The sequence below is a fragment of the Protopterus annectens genome, chromosome 1.part1, assembly GCF_019279795.1.
Source record: "Protopterus annectens isolate FY-2018-M chromosome 1.part1, PAN1.0, whole genome shotgun sequence".
In the NCBI taxonomy this organism is placed as follows: domain Eukaryota; kingdom Metazoa; phylum Chordata; order Ceratodontiformes; family Protopteridae; genus Protopterus; species Protopterus annectens.
Window position 1 is genome coordinate 358,489,425 of NC_056726.1, and position 19,365 is coordinate 358,508,789.

The following is a 19,365-nucleotide window of genomic DNA, read 5'->3' on the forward strand; positions in this document are numbered from 1 at the left end:
TATATCTTTTTTTTTCGTAACATTGACTTATTTAGAGCTGTAGCCTCCCTCTCTTGGTTGGCATGAAAGCCCTGAAAGGCTCGACACCCAAACTATTTTTTTACTTCAGCTTATCTCAAGCTAATGGTGTAGGCATGTGAAAGATAACTGCTCGCCATCTTTTGTATCCTTATCAGGGTATAATCCATATTGCTAAGACTACGGCAGCTGTGATCATTCGAACATTTGCTGTTATGGTAAGTTTACTTGGCCAACTGCACTTTCCACATACTGCTGTAGATTCTTTTTGTTTCAGTATATGACCTGTCTTGTATTTTCCCCCAGACCCAAGTGGAAATGAGTGGCAGGAAGAGGAGGAAGGCTTTAACTACGCTGTTGAACTGGTGAAGCATATCCGCTGCGAGTTTGAAGATTATTTCGATGTCTGTGTTGCTGGTAAGAAATTTTGTTTTGTTACTAAGATATTGCTTGGAAGTACTCAGCACCTTAATTTTTAATTTTTTTGGGGGGGGGCGGGTTTAACTTTGCTTTTGCTCTTCTCTGCAACGTGATTTTGCATGTGATCGTCTGCAGATGTTTAGTAGTACTTTCTCTGTTTGTATGTTAAAAAATAAAAGGAAAGTGAAACTCCTTATTTATATTTGTGCCTATTTTCTTTTATTTACTTAATTACATTTTAACTATATGTTTTTATCAAATAAGTTGTCTGGTCTCCAGACATATCACCTACAACCAGCACTGAACTGGGCAAGTGAAGTTAGAAACTGTAGAACAATGTAATAACATGCTAGTTATAGAAGAATTTCTCACAGACAAATTTTTGTTGGAATTCCTGTGGTCTGATGTCATTTTCACCAGGTCCATAATACGTGGAAAAAACTGTCTACCTAGTAACACTAGTAAACTAAAATTTAAAATGAGTGTAATTTGATCCACAAACCATTAACTAAAGTATTGGGAAGAATATAGTCTATAACGAGAGTAGCAGTTCCAACAAAAGTTTTTCAAATTGCTATAAACGTGCTTCCAGTACATACCCCTGTGTTACTTGGATACTTTGGCAAAGAAGCTGGGAGTTGTAAGACATGAAAAGGTAGTTGACAAAACCAGGAATGTTTAAAAATTGGCTCCGTTACTGAAGTTTGAGACCTGATGGACACTCAGTGTAATTACAAAGTGTTAAATGAACAGTCAGAACTTTTCATGTTTAGGGTGTTTTTGCCCTGTGTGCTCCCCACTGTATTACCCACACCCCTACTACCTAAATATGCTAACTCCAAGTTCACTGTATCTTGGAGAGAAATTAATTCTCATATGCCATCTCTGACTTTAAAAACAAATCTAACAAGTATCACATCTGAGTTGCAATTACAGATGAGTCTCTATTGAGCACTGCAGCTTTAAGCATCCATTTAGATTTTGAATTAACAGGTTTTGAACATTATTGCATTAATATTTTTGGTAAAGAAGATAAAGCCTGCCAATCTGAAAGTGAGATTCTTGTATCCAAAAAGGCATGATAAAAGCAGAGAAGCAAAAAATGTTAAAACTGCATATCGATATGGATGTCCCTCTGACAGCATAGGAGTAGCTAGGGCATCTGACACCTGGGAAAAGGTCCCCATTTAGCACCACCACCAAGATGAGGAAAAAAAAAAAAAACAGAATCCGAAATCAGGTTATATTGAATTTCATTTAGATGCTCTGAATTGTAAAGCATTAATTACAATGGCCCATTTCACAGTTAAAAAAGGTTGTGCAGTAGTCCACCTCCACCAACACAGTTAAACGTATATAAAACTTTATCATTAAGACTAGAATACATGAATAAAAACTTGACAGTATTGTTATGACTGAATGCATATTCAGAAGTAAACAATGCCAAAAAAGTGCACAGTAGTGAATAAAGGTAATATAAAGCTAATATGACAGTAGTGTGGAAAATGCATTGGGGATGCATAACTGCCAGCATAAAATAACAAATGTCTCTGTGCATAAAACATATTCAGATGTAATGAAGGAAAATGTCATCAGAACTGGGGAGGTTGGGGTACTGAATAGGAAATAGAGAAACACTGAAGAAGGAAGACAGGTAACGGTGTAAAAGGAAGCTGTATTTACAGTCAGATAAGTAAAGGCCAAAGCAAATGAAAAGAGGCAGTTACAGGAGTTGAAATGTTTTGTACATGTATAAAGAGGTCTAATGATAGCCAAGGGCAAGCTGCTAAAAATGTCTCCCCACAGATTACTACAACATTGCAGATTAGTGAAAAAAAATATCTCATGTTTTAATAGCAGATAATACTACCATATAGCATTAAGTAATTTGGCTTTCTGCAACATGCAAGGGCAGAGCCTGTCTGCTTCTTAACACTCTAGCCTTTAAGCAGTTTTATGGAAACAAGTATCCCCTGCGAGAACTAACCTATTTGTAGGGCTGGTATGACCCCCCCCCCAAAAAAAAAAAAAACACTTAAGTACGTTTCTACACTACAGCGACCAAACTTCAGCATAATCACAGATGAAGGTGTTTTCTGCAGAGTAATCTCAGTAACCTGTTTCTCATTTTTTGTGGGATTGACTGTCCCACGTGCAGCAAGCATATAACGCAACTGAAGATAAATGCATCAGTGTCACTTACACCACAAGATCCAACATTCTAAAGTGGACAATAGCTTTTGGAATTTTGTAGCTATCTCTCAGGTCCTCTTCTCTCCCTATTAAGTGTGATACTTGTTTTCTCAGAGTTCTTCCAACACAGTAATAAACTATAGTTAAATCTTCATGCACAGAGATTTTTGTTTTATCCCTGCAACTCTCAGCCTAAGTGGGCTTTGCAGTAGCTATATGATTACAGTAATCTGTGCATACCTGTCAACTCTTCAGAATTTTGCAGAATATCCAGATTTTTCCCTCATGGTTTGATGTCCTTCATAAGATTTATGGTTTTCTGCCTACTCTGGCAAATATTAATGAGTATTGTAATGCAAGTCACTAATGATTCAAATTTCACAAAAATACATGTCATTGCATTCAGATTTTATCAGCTTTGTAATTTAAGAGTAATGTATTTAAAATCTGTCCCTATTAATGGGCATCTGCCCCACCCCCCATTATTATTGTGAGTCTATCAGTAAGATTAGTATGTTTATCTGTGAACATATAGCATAGTTTATTCTTGTTTGTATGGACAGTGCTCCATCATGATGTGATAGATTTACTGCACATCAGACCTCTTCCGCAACATCAACAGAACAATTTGGAAGGACAGGTATGTCTTGCAGACTTCAGCTGCTCTGGAACAGACTCCCCATCCACATAAAACAAAGTTCATCCCTGTCCTTATTCAAGTGCAACTTGGATCTATGGATTGGAAACTGAAAATCTCTCCCAGGACTGCCCCTGTATGTACAAAGGCAGCTCCTAAATGCTTTTTGCCATACACTGGTCCCCTCAAATTTTCTGTGGTATCATATAGCAATAACCCACGGCTGGGTGTGGGTAATGCTGTATTTACTCACGGTTGGTGTGGTTTGGTCACGAGGGCGAAGCCCGAGTGGCCAAACAAAGACAACCGTGGGTAAATCCAGCATTACCCACACCCAGGCATGGGTTATTGCTATTATACAATGACATTATTTAAGAGAAAAAAAAATTACTTTTCTTAAATAATGGCATTGTATAATGCCTCCTTGCTGCCCTTCCACAAATGTCTGGTATTCTGCTGAAGTTCTGATGTACTATGCATTCGTATGCTTACAGCATCAGAGCTGTGGGCAGAAGCAATGGAGAAAGCAAGATCTCCGTTGCTTTTTACAAACTGTCAAGCTATGTTAAAGGAGTTTAACATAGCGAGACAGCTTTAAAAAAAGCAACGGAGAATCTCTGTTGCTGTTTTTTAAAGCTGTCTCACTATTTTAAACCCATTTAACAACATAGTGATGCACCTTTAAAAAAAGCAACAGAGATAGGAAGATCTCAGGTACTTTTTTTAAAGCTGTGTCGCTATGTTAAACTTGTTTAACATAGCGAGACAGTGTGTAAAAAGCAAAAGAGATATTGCTTTCTCTGTTGCCATAAAGAAAAAGAGTTATACTAATGGAAAAAGTCCGGGCGACCGGACTTTTTTCCTTTAGTACAACTCTGATTTACAACGTGCACGCTGACCAATCAGCGTGCACATTTATTTATTTATTTATTCCAGTTTGACCAGGGAGGTCCACTGGGCCTGGGGAGCCCGTTTTCAGTGGAGGACCGGGGAGAAAAGCTCCACAATACAAAGTTTAATTACATGATTAATTACAAACAGGTAGCATTCTAAAGAGAAAAAGAGAAAAACAATATTTACAATTTAGTTCACTGGGCTTAGGGAGCCTACTTTCAGTGGAGGCTTGGGGAGAAAAAGATGCACAATTCAAAGTTTAATTACATTAGTAATTACAAAGGAAGTTATGGTTGCAAGCAACAGGTAGCATTCGAAGGAGTGAGAAGAAAAAAATAAACAGTTTAGTTCAGGAGTAAAAACAGGCATATAGTATCGTGGCTAGATTTTGCTGTTTGGTTACATATATAATCAACAATTTAAAGTGAGGTTGGGAAGGTAAGAAGGTTAGCCTGGAGTAGAGGGAGAGGAGAGCTTGAGAGGAGTGGGTGGAAGAGTACAGTTGCATTTCCTGTTTATACAGAGGTGAGAATGAAGTTGAGTTTTGAAGTTAAGGTTGTCACAGGTCCTCAGTGTGGAGGGCAGAGCACTCATTTTTTAGCTAGGGAATAAGATAGCAGAAGCTGCCCAGCAGGGCTCTTGAGTTTATGGATGGTGATCAAGTTTTGGTGGGTAGATCTAAGGGGTCTGAGAGGGTTATAAGGTTGCAGAATATTGGATAGTGCAGGGCAGTTAGTAGGTTGGAACAATAATTTGTGGGCTGTGGTGATATGGTGAAGGTTAAGTAGATAGTTTAGTGAGTGTAGGGAGGTGCAGTGATGAGAGGAGGATTTGGCATTCGTGGCAAATCTGGCTATTTTATTATAACATACTTCCAATTTGGAGGTGAGTGTGGAAGATAAATTAGTGAGCAGAGGAGCGCCAAACAGTAGGGAGGGAAGTAAATAGGTTGTGGCGAGAGTTAGTCTGGTGGAAGGAGAGAGGAAGTGATTGTTTCTGTAAAGTAGGCCTAGTTTTATGTGGGTTTTCTTGATATTTAGCTGGATGTGATTGTTAAATTTTAGGTGTTCATCAATGGTTACACCGAGAAGTTTGGCGGAGGGTGCAACCTCTATAATGGAGTTAAGGCTGGTGATTTGGAGTAAGTTTTTGTCAACAGGGAAAGATTTTGAGGGAGAGAATAGAAGGAGCTTAGTTTTGTTGGCATTTAGTGAGAGGTGATTTTGGAGCATCCAATTTTCGGTGGTAGAAAAGGCATTTTGAGTTAGAAATTGGAGATCTTTTAGGTTAGAGGCATAACAGATCAAAGTGGAATCATCAGCGTATTGCACAATTTTGGTATTGGGTATGGCTTTGTGGAAGTTGTTAATAAAGATATTGAATAGCAATGGGCCAAGAATTGAACCTTGGGGTACTCCATTGGGAGTTGGGAGGAAAGTGGAGGTGGCCTGGCCCCATTTCACGGCTTGGGATCTATCAGAAAGGTAGCTGGAGAACCAGGAAAGAGTTTTTTATGGGAGATGTTGAGGTTAGACAGATGATTTAGTAGGTGACTGTGGGAGATGGTATTGAAGGCTTTAGATAAGTCTAACAGAACAGAGGGTACCATATTACCACAGTCACAAGCTAAATTGACAGACTGTAAGAAGGAGAGAAGGGCAGAGTTGGTACTGTGTCCTGGACGGAAGCCGTGTTGGGTAGGGGAGAGTAGTTGGTGTTTGGTAAGAAATGGCAGGAGCTGCAGGTGGATACATTTTTCAAGAATTTTGGAGATTGGGGAGAGGATGGCTGTGGGGCAGAAGTTGGAGGTGTTACAATTTTTGCCACCCTTGTGAAGTGGAAGAATAAATGCAGAACGTCATAGTTTGGGTACATAGGATTCAAGTAATGATCTATTGATCAGGATGCTGATAGGAAGAGCAGTACTGACAGAGGCTATTTTTAGGAAGGAGGAAGGAATGCTGTCAGGGGCATTGGAGCCAAGGTTTTAGTTTAGCGGGAAGTTTCTTTATTAGGTTGGTGGAGATGGGTTTGAGTTCAAAAGTGGGGTGGGAGGAGGGAGGGGAGGATTGAGCAGTAGGAGGTGGAGGGTTATTGTTGGTAAAGGTCTTGATTAGCTCAGCAATAGAAGAGGTAAAGAAGGTATTGAAAATTATGGCAATTTCAAGGTCAGATTTACTGGTGTCAGGGCAAGGGTTGATGTCCTTCAAGAATGCAACTGCAGTCATAACATGTGGGTTGTCCTGCCTCAGGCAGCCCTCGGTCGGCCGGATTCCAAAGTCTGGGTCCGACGTCGGCTGATGTCGCATTTCTCTCCGACGTCAGAGCGGCTGGAGTACATAAGCATCAGCCGACGCCATTTTCTTCAGTCTTTCTTGCCGCGCGGTGCCCGAAGCAGAAGCAGTTCGCAAGTGCCGGTCGGTCAGCTCCTGTATTCTACGATACCGAAGTCATCAAAAGCTGGCACCTGCTGGGGACCTTTTCTTGCCTCAGCCGATGTCAGAAATTACTGAAAAAGTTAACAATTGTCTTTCTTGTGGTAAACAAATACCTCATAAGGATTTCCACTCTTACTGCCTCCCTTGCCTGGGCCCAGACCACGACGTCTCGGCCTGTGTAGCCTGTGCTCGCTTCAACAAGCTCACTCTCAGGCGCCGGGCGGAGTTCGCTGAAGATTATTTCGGCGATAATTTTGCTTACACCATGCCGTCGGATCTTCTGACATTGCAAACTCCCAAAAAGTGAAAAGGCCGGGACCGACATCCTCGGCCCGCGTCTACCACCGACTCCACGCCAAAACCTAGCGCGAGTGCTCCGGTTCCCTCTGAGACGGTCTCTCCACCGCTCCGAACCGAAGACACCACATTACCGACGACTCCGATTCCAGACATTACTCCGACGCCAGTTATAGATTTTCCTCCGGATACCGAAACCAAGGAAATGCCCGAGACCATTGCTGTAGACAAGGTCACTCCTGCACGTGGAGCTGCCAGGCCCCCTATGGCCATGTCTATTAAGGCCTACACTAGGGCTAAGGCAGCCAGCAAAACAAAGCATATTACTTCTAAATCCTTACCTCAGCCGACTCCAGAGACACAAATTATGTCCATGGCTGCTGATTTAATTTCCATGATTAGAGGTTCACAGGCCCATCCCGAGAGAGCATCCCAGCCTCCTCCTGATAAAAGGCCCCGGGTTGAACCCTCTGATCCTACTCCTTCAGATGAAGATTCTGAGGGCTCTGTCCACTCAGATAGCCAGGAAGAGCTCTTCCAGACCTATGAGGACTCGGATGCAGAAGATTCCATCCCCTCGGCCTCCCCTCCTGAGGATATTTCTTTTGGGGAAGTTCTGCATACCATGAGGGAACATTTCAAGTGGCAAGGTCAGGAATATTCTGATTCTAGGAAACGCCTTAGGACTTTCCTTAAGAAGCCTCAGCACAGGCCCTTAGCTATTCCTCCTGTACTTGATGTTCTGGATGATTTGTATTCTGACTCTAGTGCTACCCCTGATTCTCTTCCTCCTGCTCCAGCCAAGCCAGACAGGTATTACAGGGTCCCAGAAACTCATTCCCATTTATTCAGGGCCCATACTGCTGATTTGGAAACTATTTCACAGGGGCCTAAAGGAGTTTCAGCCTCCACCTCAAAAAATCCTTTGCCCTCCAACAGGGAAGCTAGGTCATTAGAGAGATGGGGCAAAAAGGTTTACACATCCACTACCTTATCTATGAGAGCCTTAAATTGCCTTTTTCATATGTTACAATATCAGGATTATCTGTTAGAAGATTTACAAAAAACATTAGCCACTCCTGATCCTTTAGACAGGAAGACTTTGCAGGAAGCTGTACATAACACTCAGCAAGTAAGCAATCACTTCCTGCAGTGTGGATATGATGCACTGGAAGCTTCATGTAGGGCAGCTATGACAGGGGCAGTCATTCGTAGACATGCTTGGTTAAAAGATCAACCTCTACCAGATCATGTAAAAGCAAAACTTCTGGATGCACCTTTGGAGAAGAACAAGCTTTTTGGTGCAAATGCTAAGGATGTGTTAAAGACCATCGAAGAAAAAGCAAAATCAGTTCAGACTGTGAAAGATTTCCTCCAGGTTCAACCCCCCAGATTCAGCAGGAATTGGCCTTCAAAAAACTGGTCCTTTCCTAATCCAGAAAAGTTTCAAAGGGGTAAGAACAGACGTGGCCGAGGAAGGGGCCAATACAGAGGCCCTTACAGGGGACGACAATGGCAGCCAGGAAACCAAAGAAGTGACGCAGGGGTTTCACCTTCCCCACAACCACAATCTCAATGACTTTCCTCTACTACCGCCTACCAGGGAACAACTAGAAGCTCCCTTGGGCATTAAATTATCTCTGTTTGCAGAAAACTGGCACAGACTGACAAAGGACAAATGGATTTTGGACATTATAGACCGAGGATGCAGGTTTCATTTTCATACCTTACCAAGAAAACAAGGCATGCCAAACCTACCACAAAATCAGAGGGCAGAGGCTATCAAGCAAATCACTCTGCTGACTCGAATGAAAGCAATAGAAAGAGTTCCACAACAAGAACAAGACCAGGGGTTTTACTCAAGACTGTTCCTTGTTCCAAGAAAAGAATCTCAATGGAGACCAATACTGGACTTGTCCGCATTAAACACCTTTCTCATAGTACCAAAGTTCAAAATGCTGACTCTACAGCAACTCCTTCCCATGCTGGGCAAGGGGTCGTGGCTGATTACTCTGGACCTCAAGGAGGCATACCTGCATGTCCCTATCAGACACAGCTGCAGAAGATACCTCAGATTTCTTGCAGGGCCAGAGCATTATCAATTCTCAGCATTGCCATTTGGCTTATCTACTGCCCAGAGTATTTACAAAATGCCTGGCTTCAGTAATTGCTCATTGCAGGCTCCAGGGTATACAAATTTATCCGTACCTGGACGACTGCCTCATACAAGCGGACGACAAATTGATGTTGACATAATACCTGGATTATGTCATACGATTACTTCAAGCTCTGGGATACACAGTCAACTTCCAAAAGTCAAGACTGCAGCCATCCCAGCAAATAATCTTCTTAGGAGCCAAACTAGACACAGCCTCTCAGATGGCTTACCTGACAGAAGACAAGCAAGAGAAGTTAACTCATTACTTCAAAGGTTTAGCAAAACACACCCAGATGACTGCAAGGAGATTCCTACAGGCCCTGGGTTACATGGCATCCTGCATTCTCCTGGTTCCATTAGCAAGACTACACATGAGAAAGCTTCAATGGTACCTAAAAGCATTTGGTCTCAACACAGCAACAACTTGGAGACAATCATACCACTCATTCCATGCCTACAAAAGGAATTCCTATGGTGGGCCTCTGTGAGCCAGGCAAACACAGGTATGTCATTCAAAAAACCACAGATAACACAGACCATGACTACAGATGCCTCAGACCTTGGATGGGGGCACATGGAAGGCAGGTGTATACAGGGACAATGGTCTCCAAAGGAAACACATCTGCATATAAACCAAAAGGAAATGCTGGCAGTAATGCATGCCATCGAGGCTTTTCAACACCAACTCCAGCAAGGCCATTTAATGATACGGACAGACAACACCACTGTGATGTGGTACATAAACAAGCAGGGGCACCCACTCTTACCCCCTTTGCAGACTGACAGTGCAGCTTTGGGAGAAATCACTGAACCTAAACATCCAGTTACAATCCCAGTTTGTTCCAGGAAAAGACAATGTGTTGGCGGACAGCCTAAGCAGGAATTTCACAGATCCACACGAGTGGAGGTTACATCTGAAGGCCTTCAGACAACTCACTTCGACATGGGGCAAGCCAGAAGTGGACCTATTTGCCTCTCACCTCAACCATCTTCTACCAAAATTTTGCACAAGGACATACCATCCAAAAGCTTGGAAAATAGATGCGCTCTCATTCAACTGGAACTCCCTAGCAATCTATGCATTCCCACCTCTGCCACTGATGACCTCAGTATTACTAAAGATCAAAGCAGAGAAGCCCAAGGGAATCATAATAGCTCTAGACTGGCCAAGACAACACTGGTACCCACTACTACGGAGCATATGCCACACCAGGAGGTGGGCCCTCCCCCAGTGGCCTCTACTTTTGACTCAACACAATTTCGAAACACTGCATCCAAATCTTCTGACACTGCAGCTAACAGCCTGGGAGAGCCCATAAATAACTTCAGCTTATCTATCTCCAAGGAAGTTCAGCGGATACTAACAGAGGCTCGAAGACCATCCACCAGAAAGGTTTACTTAGCAAAGTGGAAAAGATTCAGCAATTGGAATACCAGCAAGGGACATGATGCATCATTGTTGAACATCCCACTCATCTTGGAATATTTGGCAGATATGTTAAAGAACGGCCTCTCATATTCTTCCATAAAGATACATGCATCTGCTTTTTCAGCTAGATACAACACTGATCCTCCTGTTTTTTCTCACCCCTTACTAAGGCAATTCCTCAGGGGAATCAAGAACATTAAGCCGCCAAGAAAGACCCCAGTGCCAGCCTGGGACCTCAATTTTGTCTTGGAAAAACTGACTCTACCTCCATTTGAGCCAGCAGCTTCAGTTGACTTGCAATTTCTCTCATGGAAGACAGCTTTCCTGTTGGCAATTACCTCAGCAAGAAGGATTTCGGAGCTTCAGGCCCTAATGGCAATACCACCCTTTATCATTTTTCATAGAGACAGGGTTTCATTAAGGACCAACCCTACTTTTATGCCAAAGGTGGTTTCTAGGGTTTCTTTAAATCAAGCCATCCATCTGCCTGCTTTCTTCCCCAATCCTGAGAATAAGGGGGAAAGACTGTTGCATACCTCGGACATTCACAGACAGCTTCGATACTACCTGGACAGAACAAAGGCCAGTAGGAAGTCTGAACAACTTTTTGTAGCTTACGCCCCGGCAGTCCAAGGAAAAGCAATTTCAAAACAGACTATTTCTAAATGGATTGGACATTGCATCAGATTCTGTTATTCCTTTCATGGAAAGACTGTTCCAGCTGATGTCAGAACACATTCCACCAGAGCTACAGCCACCTCTACAGCATTCTTAAGAGGGGTGCCTACCAAGGACATTCTAGAAGCTGCTACATGGAGCTCCGTGCATACATTCTCCAAACACTACAATCTCCCTCTATACTCCAGATCCAGAGCAGGCTTTGCTTCGGCAGTCCTGCAGGGTTTGATTGCCACACCATCTCTCTCCTAGAGCATACCTCCTCCCCCAGCTAAGCTATGGTATTCTACCCACATGTTATGACTGCAGTTGCATTCTTGAAGGACATAGTACAGTTTTGTACCTACCATAAATGGAGATGTCCGATAGACATGCAACTGCAGTCGGATTTTCCCTCCCTCCATACCCCTCTATGCCTAGGGTCCACTCCTATCCCTGTTATTCTTAGCTGGAGATATCTGTTATGGTGTATTTGTTTTATTGCTCATTTATTTGTTTGGAATCCTGTTTTTGTCTTCCAATTTGATTACAGCCTTCCTTGGAGGGCACCTGGCATCTGGGGCAAGAAACACTGAAGAAAATGGCGTCGGCTGATGCTTATGTACTCCAGCCGCTCTTACGTCGGAGAGAAATGCGACATCAGCCGACGTCAGACCCAGACTTTGGAATCCGGCCGACCAAGGGCTGCCTGAGGCAGGACAACCCACATGTTATGACTGCAGTTGCATGTCTATCGGACATCTACATTTATGGTAGGTACAAAACTGTACTTTTTTTTGTACCAGGCGTAAGGAGGGAATTAATAGAGTTCCAGAACTGTTTGGGGTTTTTGTGTGATTTGCTTGTAGTTTGATGTAGTAAGACTTTTTGTCTTTAATAACTTGTTTTTTGGCTTGGTTTCTCAGTTTATATTTAAGTAAGATTTCTGGCTGTTTATGATGGAGGTAAGCTTTCCAGGTTTTATCTCTTTGAAGCATAATTTTTTTGGTGTCTTTGGTGAGCCATGGGATGGTTTTTGTTTTAACTTTTTTTGTTCTGATTGGTGCTAGGGAGTTAAACACGGTTATGAATTTAGAACTGAAGTAGTCAATGGCTGCATCTAAAGGAAGAGTTTTTAAGGGGTTCCAGTTAGTTAGCTTAAGGGAGTCGGAGAAAGTAGTAGGGTTAAAGTTAGAGAGGTTATGGGCTTGAATGAAGTGGTGGGAGTGTGGGGAAATGAATGAAGGCAGAGGTGGTCTCATAATGGGTCCACCAGATTTTATGACTTTGTACGGATGGGATACTAGCATCCAGTCTAGTATGGAGCCTGGGGGTTGTTTTTGTTAGGTCTAGAAATAGAGTTCGTAAATTGAGTTAAGTTAAATAGATTGATTGATATGGTGGGATTATGGTGAATAATTTTGTTCCAGTCTATATTTACATCTCCCATGATGTAGGTTTCTAGCTTAATGTTGGATGAGGTCCAGGAGAGGATGTCTTCCAGGATATTAGTGTTATTACCAGGAGGAATATAGAGGGAAATGATACAGATGCTCTTATGGTTGTTCAGTTCTACTAGGCCAGTTACAAGTTCAGCATTATTGAAAGAAGGAATGGGGTTAGGATATGGAGTGATGGACAAGTGGTTGGAGTGGATTAGGGCTACACCACCACCTCTTCGATTTTGGCGGTCAGAACGGGGGGATAGAAATCCAGGGGGAAGGAATTCAGAGTCGCTTATGTGAGGTTTTAGCCAGGTTTCGGAGATGGCTACAATGTCCGGTGAGCAAAGTGAGTGTTTACGGAGGTGGGTTTGACTTTTGAGCCTTGCCTAAAAAAGGCACTATGGGGGCAGCAAGAGCCTTGGCCAGTATTCGAAAGCCTAGGGGTGACTGTTGCAAGCTTTCTCTTGCGAAGCAACGAGACTTGTCGAGCATGTCGTCCCAGGCTGACAGACACTGGGATCCCCTTTGAGTTCAGAAGCTTAGCCAGTTGTTGAAATTGATCATATTTTCTTTATACTGAGGTATCATTCTTGGGCAGGATGCTACTTAGGGTCAGGGTCATACCAGCCTGGGCTGCATGATCCGAGCGCTCTTCCATGTCTCTTTTCATGTAATCCAGGGAGGTACATCTTAGGTCATTCACACCAACATGAACAATGACAGAGTCCTATTTGTACTTGTTCTGGAGTGACCTGAGTGCTTGTGTTATGTGGTGGATTCTGGATCCCGACAGGCAGCTAACAGTAACCTTCTGCTTGTCCAGCCTAGTGAGTGGGACGTCAGTGTGCCTGACTATAGAGTCACCTGGTGTGTTAGGTATGTTATTTCGCCTTAAGGGCTGTGATTGTGTGGCACACTGATTTTGTGTTTTATGTGTTGTCTGGTTTGTGACTGGAAGTGCAGGTTGTTTGGGTGTCTGCTTTGGATGTCTCTGATGCTTTTGCAGGTTTTTATTTAGAGCCTCCGAATATGATTTTGTGTATTTGTGTATTTTTTGCCAGTGCTGTTTTAGTAGGTCTGTGTGCGGCTGGAGGTGTGGTGCAAGTGTTAACCTTCTCCTCTTGACTGTCTGTTCCAGTCTTGGGTGGAGACGGCTTAGCTTCCAGTTTGGCTATATAATTGCATCTCTCGCATATGTTAGTGTTTTGTGGTAGGAGGAGAGGGTTGTCTGTGTACATGAGGCAGTTGTAACATTTCCTCAGGATACCCAGATTCACCAGCTGGACTGGAGAGTGCACCTTTTGAACATGACTTGTAAGAGGAGCTTCTCTGTATGGCCATTACAAACTAGATTTCACAGCTGAAAATTCCCTGGAAAAAAACATTTATTTTGGACCATGGATGGTGGTCCTTTATACTGTTTCTGTCATATATAATATCACAAATCCTTTCTGGGTCCATCAGGTTTTTATATGTTCCATAGGCAGAAATTGACATTCCATCCAACCAAACAGAAGGTATGATGTACTGCTGCACAAATCAAATCATATGACCCATAATTTAAAGACTTGGCACGCCTATAACAAATGCTATGCGTGGCATAAATGGAGTCAGTCATGTGTTGTTCTAGTGAATATTTGCACAGCTGTACAAGGCAGAATGTTCTTGTGTAGTCACATATTTCACTAAGTTGGAAATGGACAGATTCATTCTTTGTATTTTGCATTTCCTTTGTAGGTTATCCTACTGGTCACCCTGAGGCAGCTAGCTATGAAGAAGACCTCAGACATTTGAAGGAGAAAGTAGATGCTGGGGCAGACTTTATTGTAACTCAGTTATTTTTCCGAGCTGAGACCTTCCTAAAATTTTTAAAAGACTGTCGAGCCATTGGAATAGTCTGCCCCATATTACCTGGAATCTTCCCAATTCAGGTATATTTCAGTTATTTCTGTGTTATGGCTTGTCCAGAATGTGTATACAGTATGGCTGAGCTGTGCTTCACATATTGACTTTATCATTTAGTTTGTAGCAGGATCACAATGCATCAAAACTGGAGATTTAACATTTTGCAGGACAGTCCTTCACAGAATGCAGAGGGATTTAATGTTCTAGCAGTCTACAGGGTAGAGGAAGGCTTGTAGTATCTCTATGAGCAATTTTTCTGCATGTAATAGAGAGAGCTCCCTGTCCAAGCTTAAGGTTGCTGTTGAACTGTCTGAATTAAATAACGTGGGGTCCTCCTGCCAAAATGAAGATTGATTTAATGCATGTAACCAGTTTTGTGTAGGAGTGTAGAACAATTTTAGTTCCATTATTTCGTAATTTGAGACCCTCTTGCATCAGGATATTAATTTACAGAACTTGTGTCCTAAGTTAGTGCTGCTTAGCACATTTTGCTTTCCTTTAACATACTAATGCTACACTATAGGAAAGGTTACAACAGTGTTAATTCCTTATACATTCTGATGTTCGCATTTTCTTCTTATAACAAAATGTACATCTCACAAATATATCATAGAGCAGATTTCTGTATAACAATCCATTCTCCTAGTTATGTTTTTATTTATTTCTGTTATATTATTGCTCACCCTGTACCTGTCAACTTGGATGTCACTTATTTCCTCTTGGTCTGAAATTAATAACTAGTGTGCTTGAAGTGCTTCCACAATATGCAGATGTGACTTGTCCCCTCTTTTCATTTTGGATTTGTTCCATTGTGTTTAAACCATTCATGATACTCGATTCTTCAGCAATGGATGGTTCTTGTATAGTTTTCCACTTTCTGGAAGTGCCAGTGCCAGCAGTACTAAGCTTTAGTAATCCCTTATGTCTGGGTCCCTCCAGCTCATTGAGTCAAAATGCTCTGCACCCCCCCCCCCTTTATAGTTTAATTTTGAACATGTCCAGAAAACGAGCTGCCGCTCCTAGGATTAATCCACAACTTTATTACAAAAAGATTAGTTGCTTACAAAAAGTATCAAACATCCAACCTAATCAACATGAGACAAAGATCACAAAGAACAAGGGAAGTAAATGGAATGAGTATAATAGTGTAGAAATACCTAGGTAGACATTTCCAGACAGATCATTCTGAATCCCGCAGCTCTTGATGCATATTTGGAGCTTTTACATATTTCTTACCAGTGCTACCCAGTAACCTCATTGCCTCTGCTCTCCTAGAATATTCGACTTTCTTCAGAATAACTTTTATAATTGTCATGCATTAACATATTCCCTACTTATTTTTTTTTCTTGTAATGTCTGGTCAAGGTTCTATTCTCTGTTGCTGTATCCTGGACTTTTTGTATGCTAGCGGTACTCTTCAATTTTTTTTTCCCTCGGATCTGCTAGTTCTCGACTCTCCTGCACTTTTATTAGTGTATTAGTCTAGCTCTTTAAACTGCTCCCGGTGCCAGAAAGTCTCCTCTTCAAACTTTCCCTTAGAACTAGCTGGTTTGTAAGTAGTAGCACTAAAATCTGAATGTCTGACTAGCACTTGCTATAAAACCTGCTGGAAAGCACTAGGAAGCCTTAAACTGATACAAGCACTCGACTCTCCTTGTTAATAAGGAGAAATTAATCGTAGCCTATAATTGCAAAGTACCTTGCCAAGGTAAGGGAAAACAGCTCTTGTACTTTACAAAAGAAACACTGAACCAGGAATGTTCAATGGTCAGCTTCTGGTGATTTCTCCTGTCCACCTGGTGAATCTGGGCATACTGGGGCAATGCAGCAATTGCCTCATGTACACAGACAACCTTCTCCTACCACCCAACACTACAACCTGCGAGAGATGCACTTACATAGCCAAACTGGAAGCAAAGCGCTCTCCACCCAAGATTGTGCTAGACAGTCAAAAGGAGAAGGTTAACACCTGCAGTACACCTCAAGCAACATATAGCCCTTCAAAACTCACACCTCCAACATCCACACATAGTAACACTAAACCCACTTATGCAAAGGTCCTTAACATTAACCTGCCCAAGCAACAAGGACCTCCGAAGCTGAAATGCAAACAAACACCAATCACAACCAAAGTGTCACATAGCTCACAACACCAGTGTGCCACCCAACAACAGCCCCTAAAGCAAGACAATGTGCCCAACACTTTAGTCATAGGTGACTCTATAGTCAGGCACACTGATGTCCCACTCACCAGGCTGAACAAGGAGAAAATCACAGTCAGCTGCCTGTCGGGTGCCAGGATCCACCACATCACACATGCACTCAAGTCACTCCACAACAAGTACAAATATGACTCTGTCATTGTCCATGTTGGAGTGAATGACGTACCTCCCTGGACTACATGAAAAGAGACATGGAAGAGCTCTCAGATCATGTGGCCCAGGCAGGTATGACCCTAGCCCTGAGTAGCATCCTACCTTTGTCCAGAATGATACAGTATAAGGACAAAATGATTGACTTCAACAATTGGCTAAGTTTCTGGTTCTCGGATCATGTGGCCCAGGCAGGTATGACCCTAGCCCTGAGTAGCATCCTGCCTTCGCCCAGAATGATACCACAGTACAAGGACAAAATGATTGACTTCAACAATTGGCTACGTTTCTAGTGTCATTCAAAGGGGATCCAGCATCTGTCTGCCTGGAATGACATGATCGACAGACCACGATGCTTTGCCAGAAATGGTCTGCACCTGTTGCCCCTGGGATTCAGGTTACTGGCTAAGGCTCTTGCCACTCCTAGAGTGCCTTTTTTAGGCAAGGCTCAAAGGACAAAATCACCACCTTAATCGATATAAGCATGCAAAATATGAAGGTAATGCTACTGAATGCTAGAAGTCTAAACCTCAAAATGCACTCTCTCGAGGCACTTGTAAAAATGGAGAACATCGATATCCATGCAGTAACTGAGACCTGGTTCTAGGCTCCAGAGAACACCCCTGCAATACCAGGCTACAACTCTTACCGTACTTTTCGGCCACCAAACCAGGACCGAAACACTAAAGGCAGAGAAGTGTCCATATTCACACCTCCAGGCTAGTTGCCCAACACAATGCATCTGAAATTCTACAGGTACAACTAATACTAGGTAAGACTGCAATCCAAATTGTAGCTTGCTACTGATCCCCCACCATGCCCCAAGATTCTCACTACACTTTTTTAAACATACTGGAAAATATTAAGATACAACCAAACACCCTAATACTGGGTGATTTCAAATACCCTGCCATTAATTGGCAAAACTATTCTGGCACCAACACCGTAGCCCAACAATTCTTGGAATTCATAAATTCCAATGCCCTGGATCAACTAATTCATAGTCTCACCAAGGGCTCAAATATCTTAGACCTGGTCATTACCAACATGGGAGATCGATGCTCCACGCCAGTGGTCACCCCCTCGTTGGTCAGTTCTGACTGTAAGCTAATCACCCTTGACGTCTACATCCCACCCCATCCCCCAGTAGGGAAACCTCCATAAAAAACTTCTCCAAAGCTAACTTCATGCTACTCAAGTCAGAAGTGGCAAACGTTATGACACCCATGCAGATGGGAACTGAAAGTTCGACTGCTGAATCCTACACTAAGGCACTGTACGAGCACATCCGCCCATGCATGAATCGTGCTATTCCAAATAGAACCAAGATGCTCTCCTCCAAAAAAAAAAAAAAAAAAAGAAGCCAATCTGGTGGTCCCCTGCCATAAACAACTATACAAGAGAAGGAAGAAACTGTTGCAGAAAAGAGGAAAATCCCAGGATGCAAAATACTCCCTTACCAGCCTCAGTAAGAAGCTGAGATACCTCATAAATTCCTTCAAAGCTAGTTACGAAAATAAAATTGCCAAAGATTCCAAGGACAACCACAAGGCATTCTATAGTTATGTCAAGAATCTAAATGGCAATGCTCAGATCTGTTCTGAGCTACAACAGAATGGCATTAAATAAACTGATCCCAAGGATATTGCCAATATTTTGGCAGATCGATTCAGTGCCAACTTCACCCCCCCTCTCACCCCCTAAAGGGCCAATCTCAATACCAGAAGATTGCCAAATTCCGGTAATAATGGCCACACAGGTAAAAAACACACTCTCCAAAGCTAAGAATACAGCATCCATAGGACCAGACGACATCCCAGGCTGTGTACTACATGAACTACAAAATGAACTGGCACCTCACCCAAGTGTCATTTTTAATCATAGCCTCACCTCAGGCTTCGTGCCCAATGAGTGGTGCACAGCTACAGTTATCCCACTCCACAAGGTGGGATCCACCTTGGATCCCGGGAACTATCGTCCCATCAGTCTGACGAGCCTGATTTGCAAAGCCATGAAACGCATTATCATGGAACTTATAAACAAAGACATTGGCAACCTTCAAACGCTGGACCCCACCCAGTTTGGTTTTGTAAAGGGCCGATTTTTGTCTCCTCAACCTGATTGACTTCTCATAATCAGTATCCAGAGCCGTGGATGAGGGCAAGGTAGTCCACACAGCCTATCTGGGCCTCGCCAAGGCCTTCGACACCATCCCCCACTCTGGAGTCTTAGATAAACTTGCTAAGCTGGGCATTAATCCCTGTGTCGCTCGATGGGTTGCCAACTGACCGAACCCATACTGTAAAAGTAGCCGACTCAAAATCCAGCTCCAGACAAGTGACAAATGGTGTACCTCAGGGTTCAGTCCTGGGACCGCTCTTGTTGGCATCTACTTCTCCGAAGTACAGGCCAGCACTAAGGGACTCTGGCTAACAAAGTTCACTGATGACTGTAAACTGGGAGCCATTATTGAATCCCCAAATGATGTGAATATTCTACAAA

The 19,365-nt window shown here is 42.8% G+C and overlaps 1 protein-coding gene across 1 annotated transcript in view; it reads left to right on the top strand.

Annotated features, from left to right (window-relative positions):
- The window catches only part of MTHFR (methylenetetrahydrofolate reductase), a 299,098-nt gene that overhangs the window by 91,475 nt on the left and 188,258 nt on the right, over positions 1-19,365 (top strand). Inside the window, exons 4-5 of the mRNA XM_044075243.1 lie at positions 325-435; positions 14,324-14,517. Coding sequence (XP_043931178.1) covers positions 325-435; positions 14,324-14,517 — 305 coding nt within the window. The remainder of the gene's footprint in view (positions 1-324; positions 436-14,323; positions 14,518-19,365) is intronic.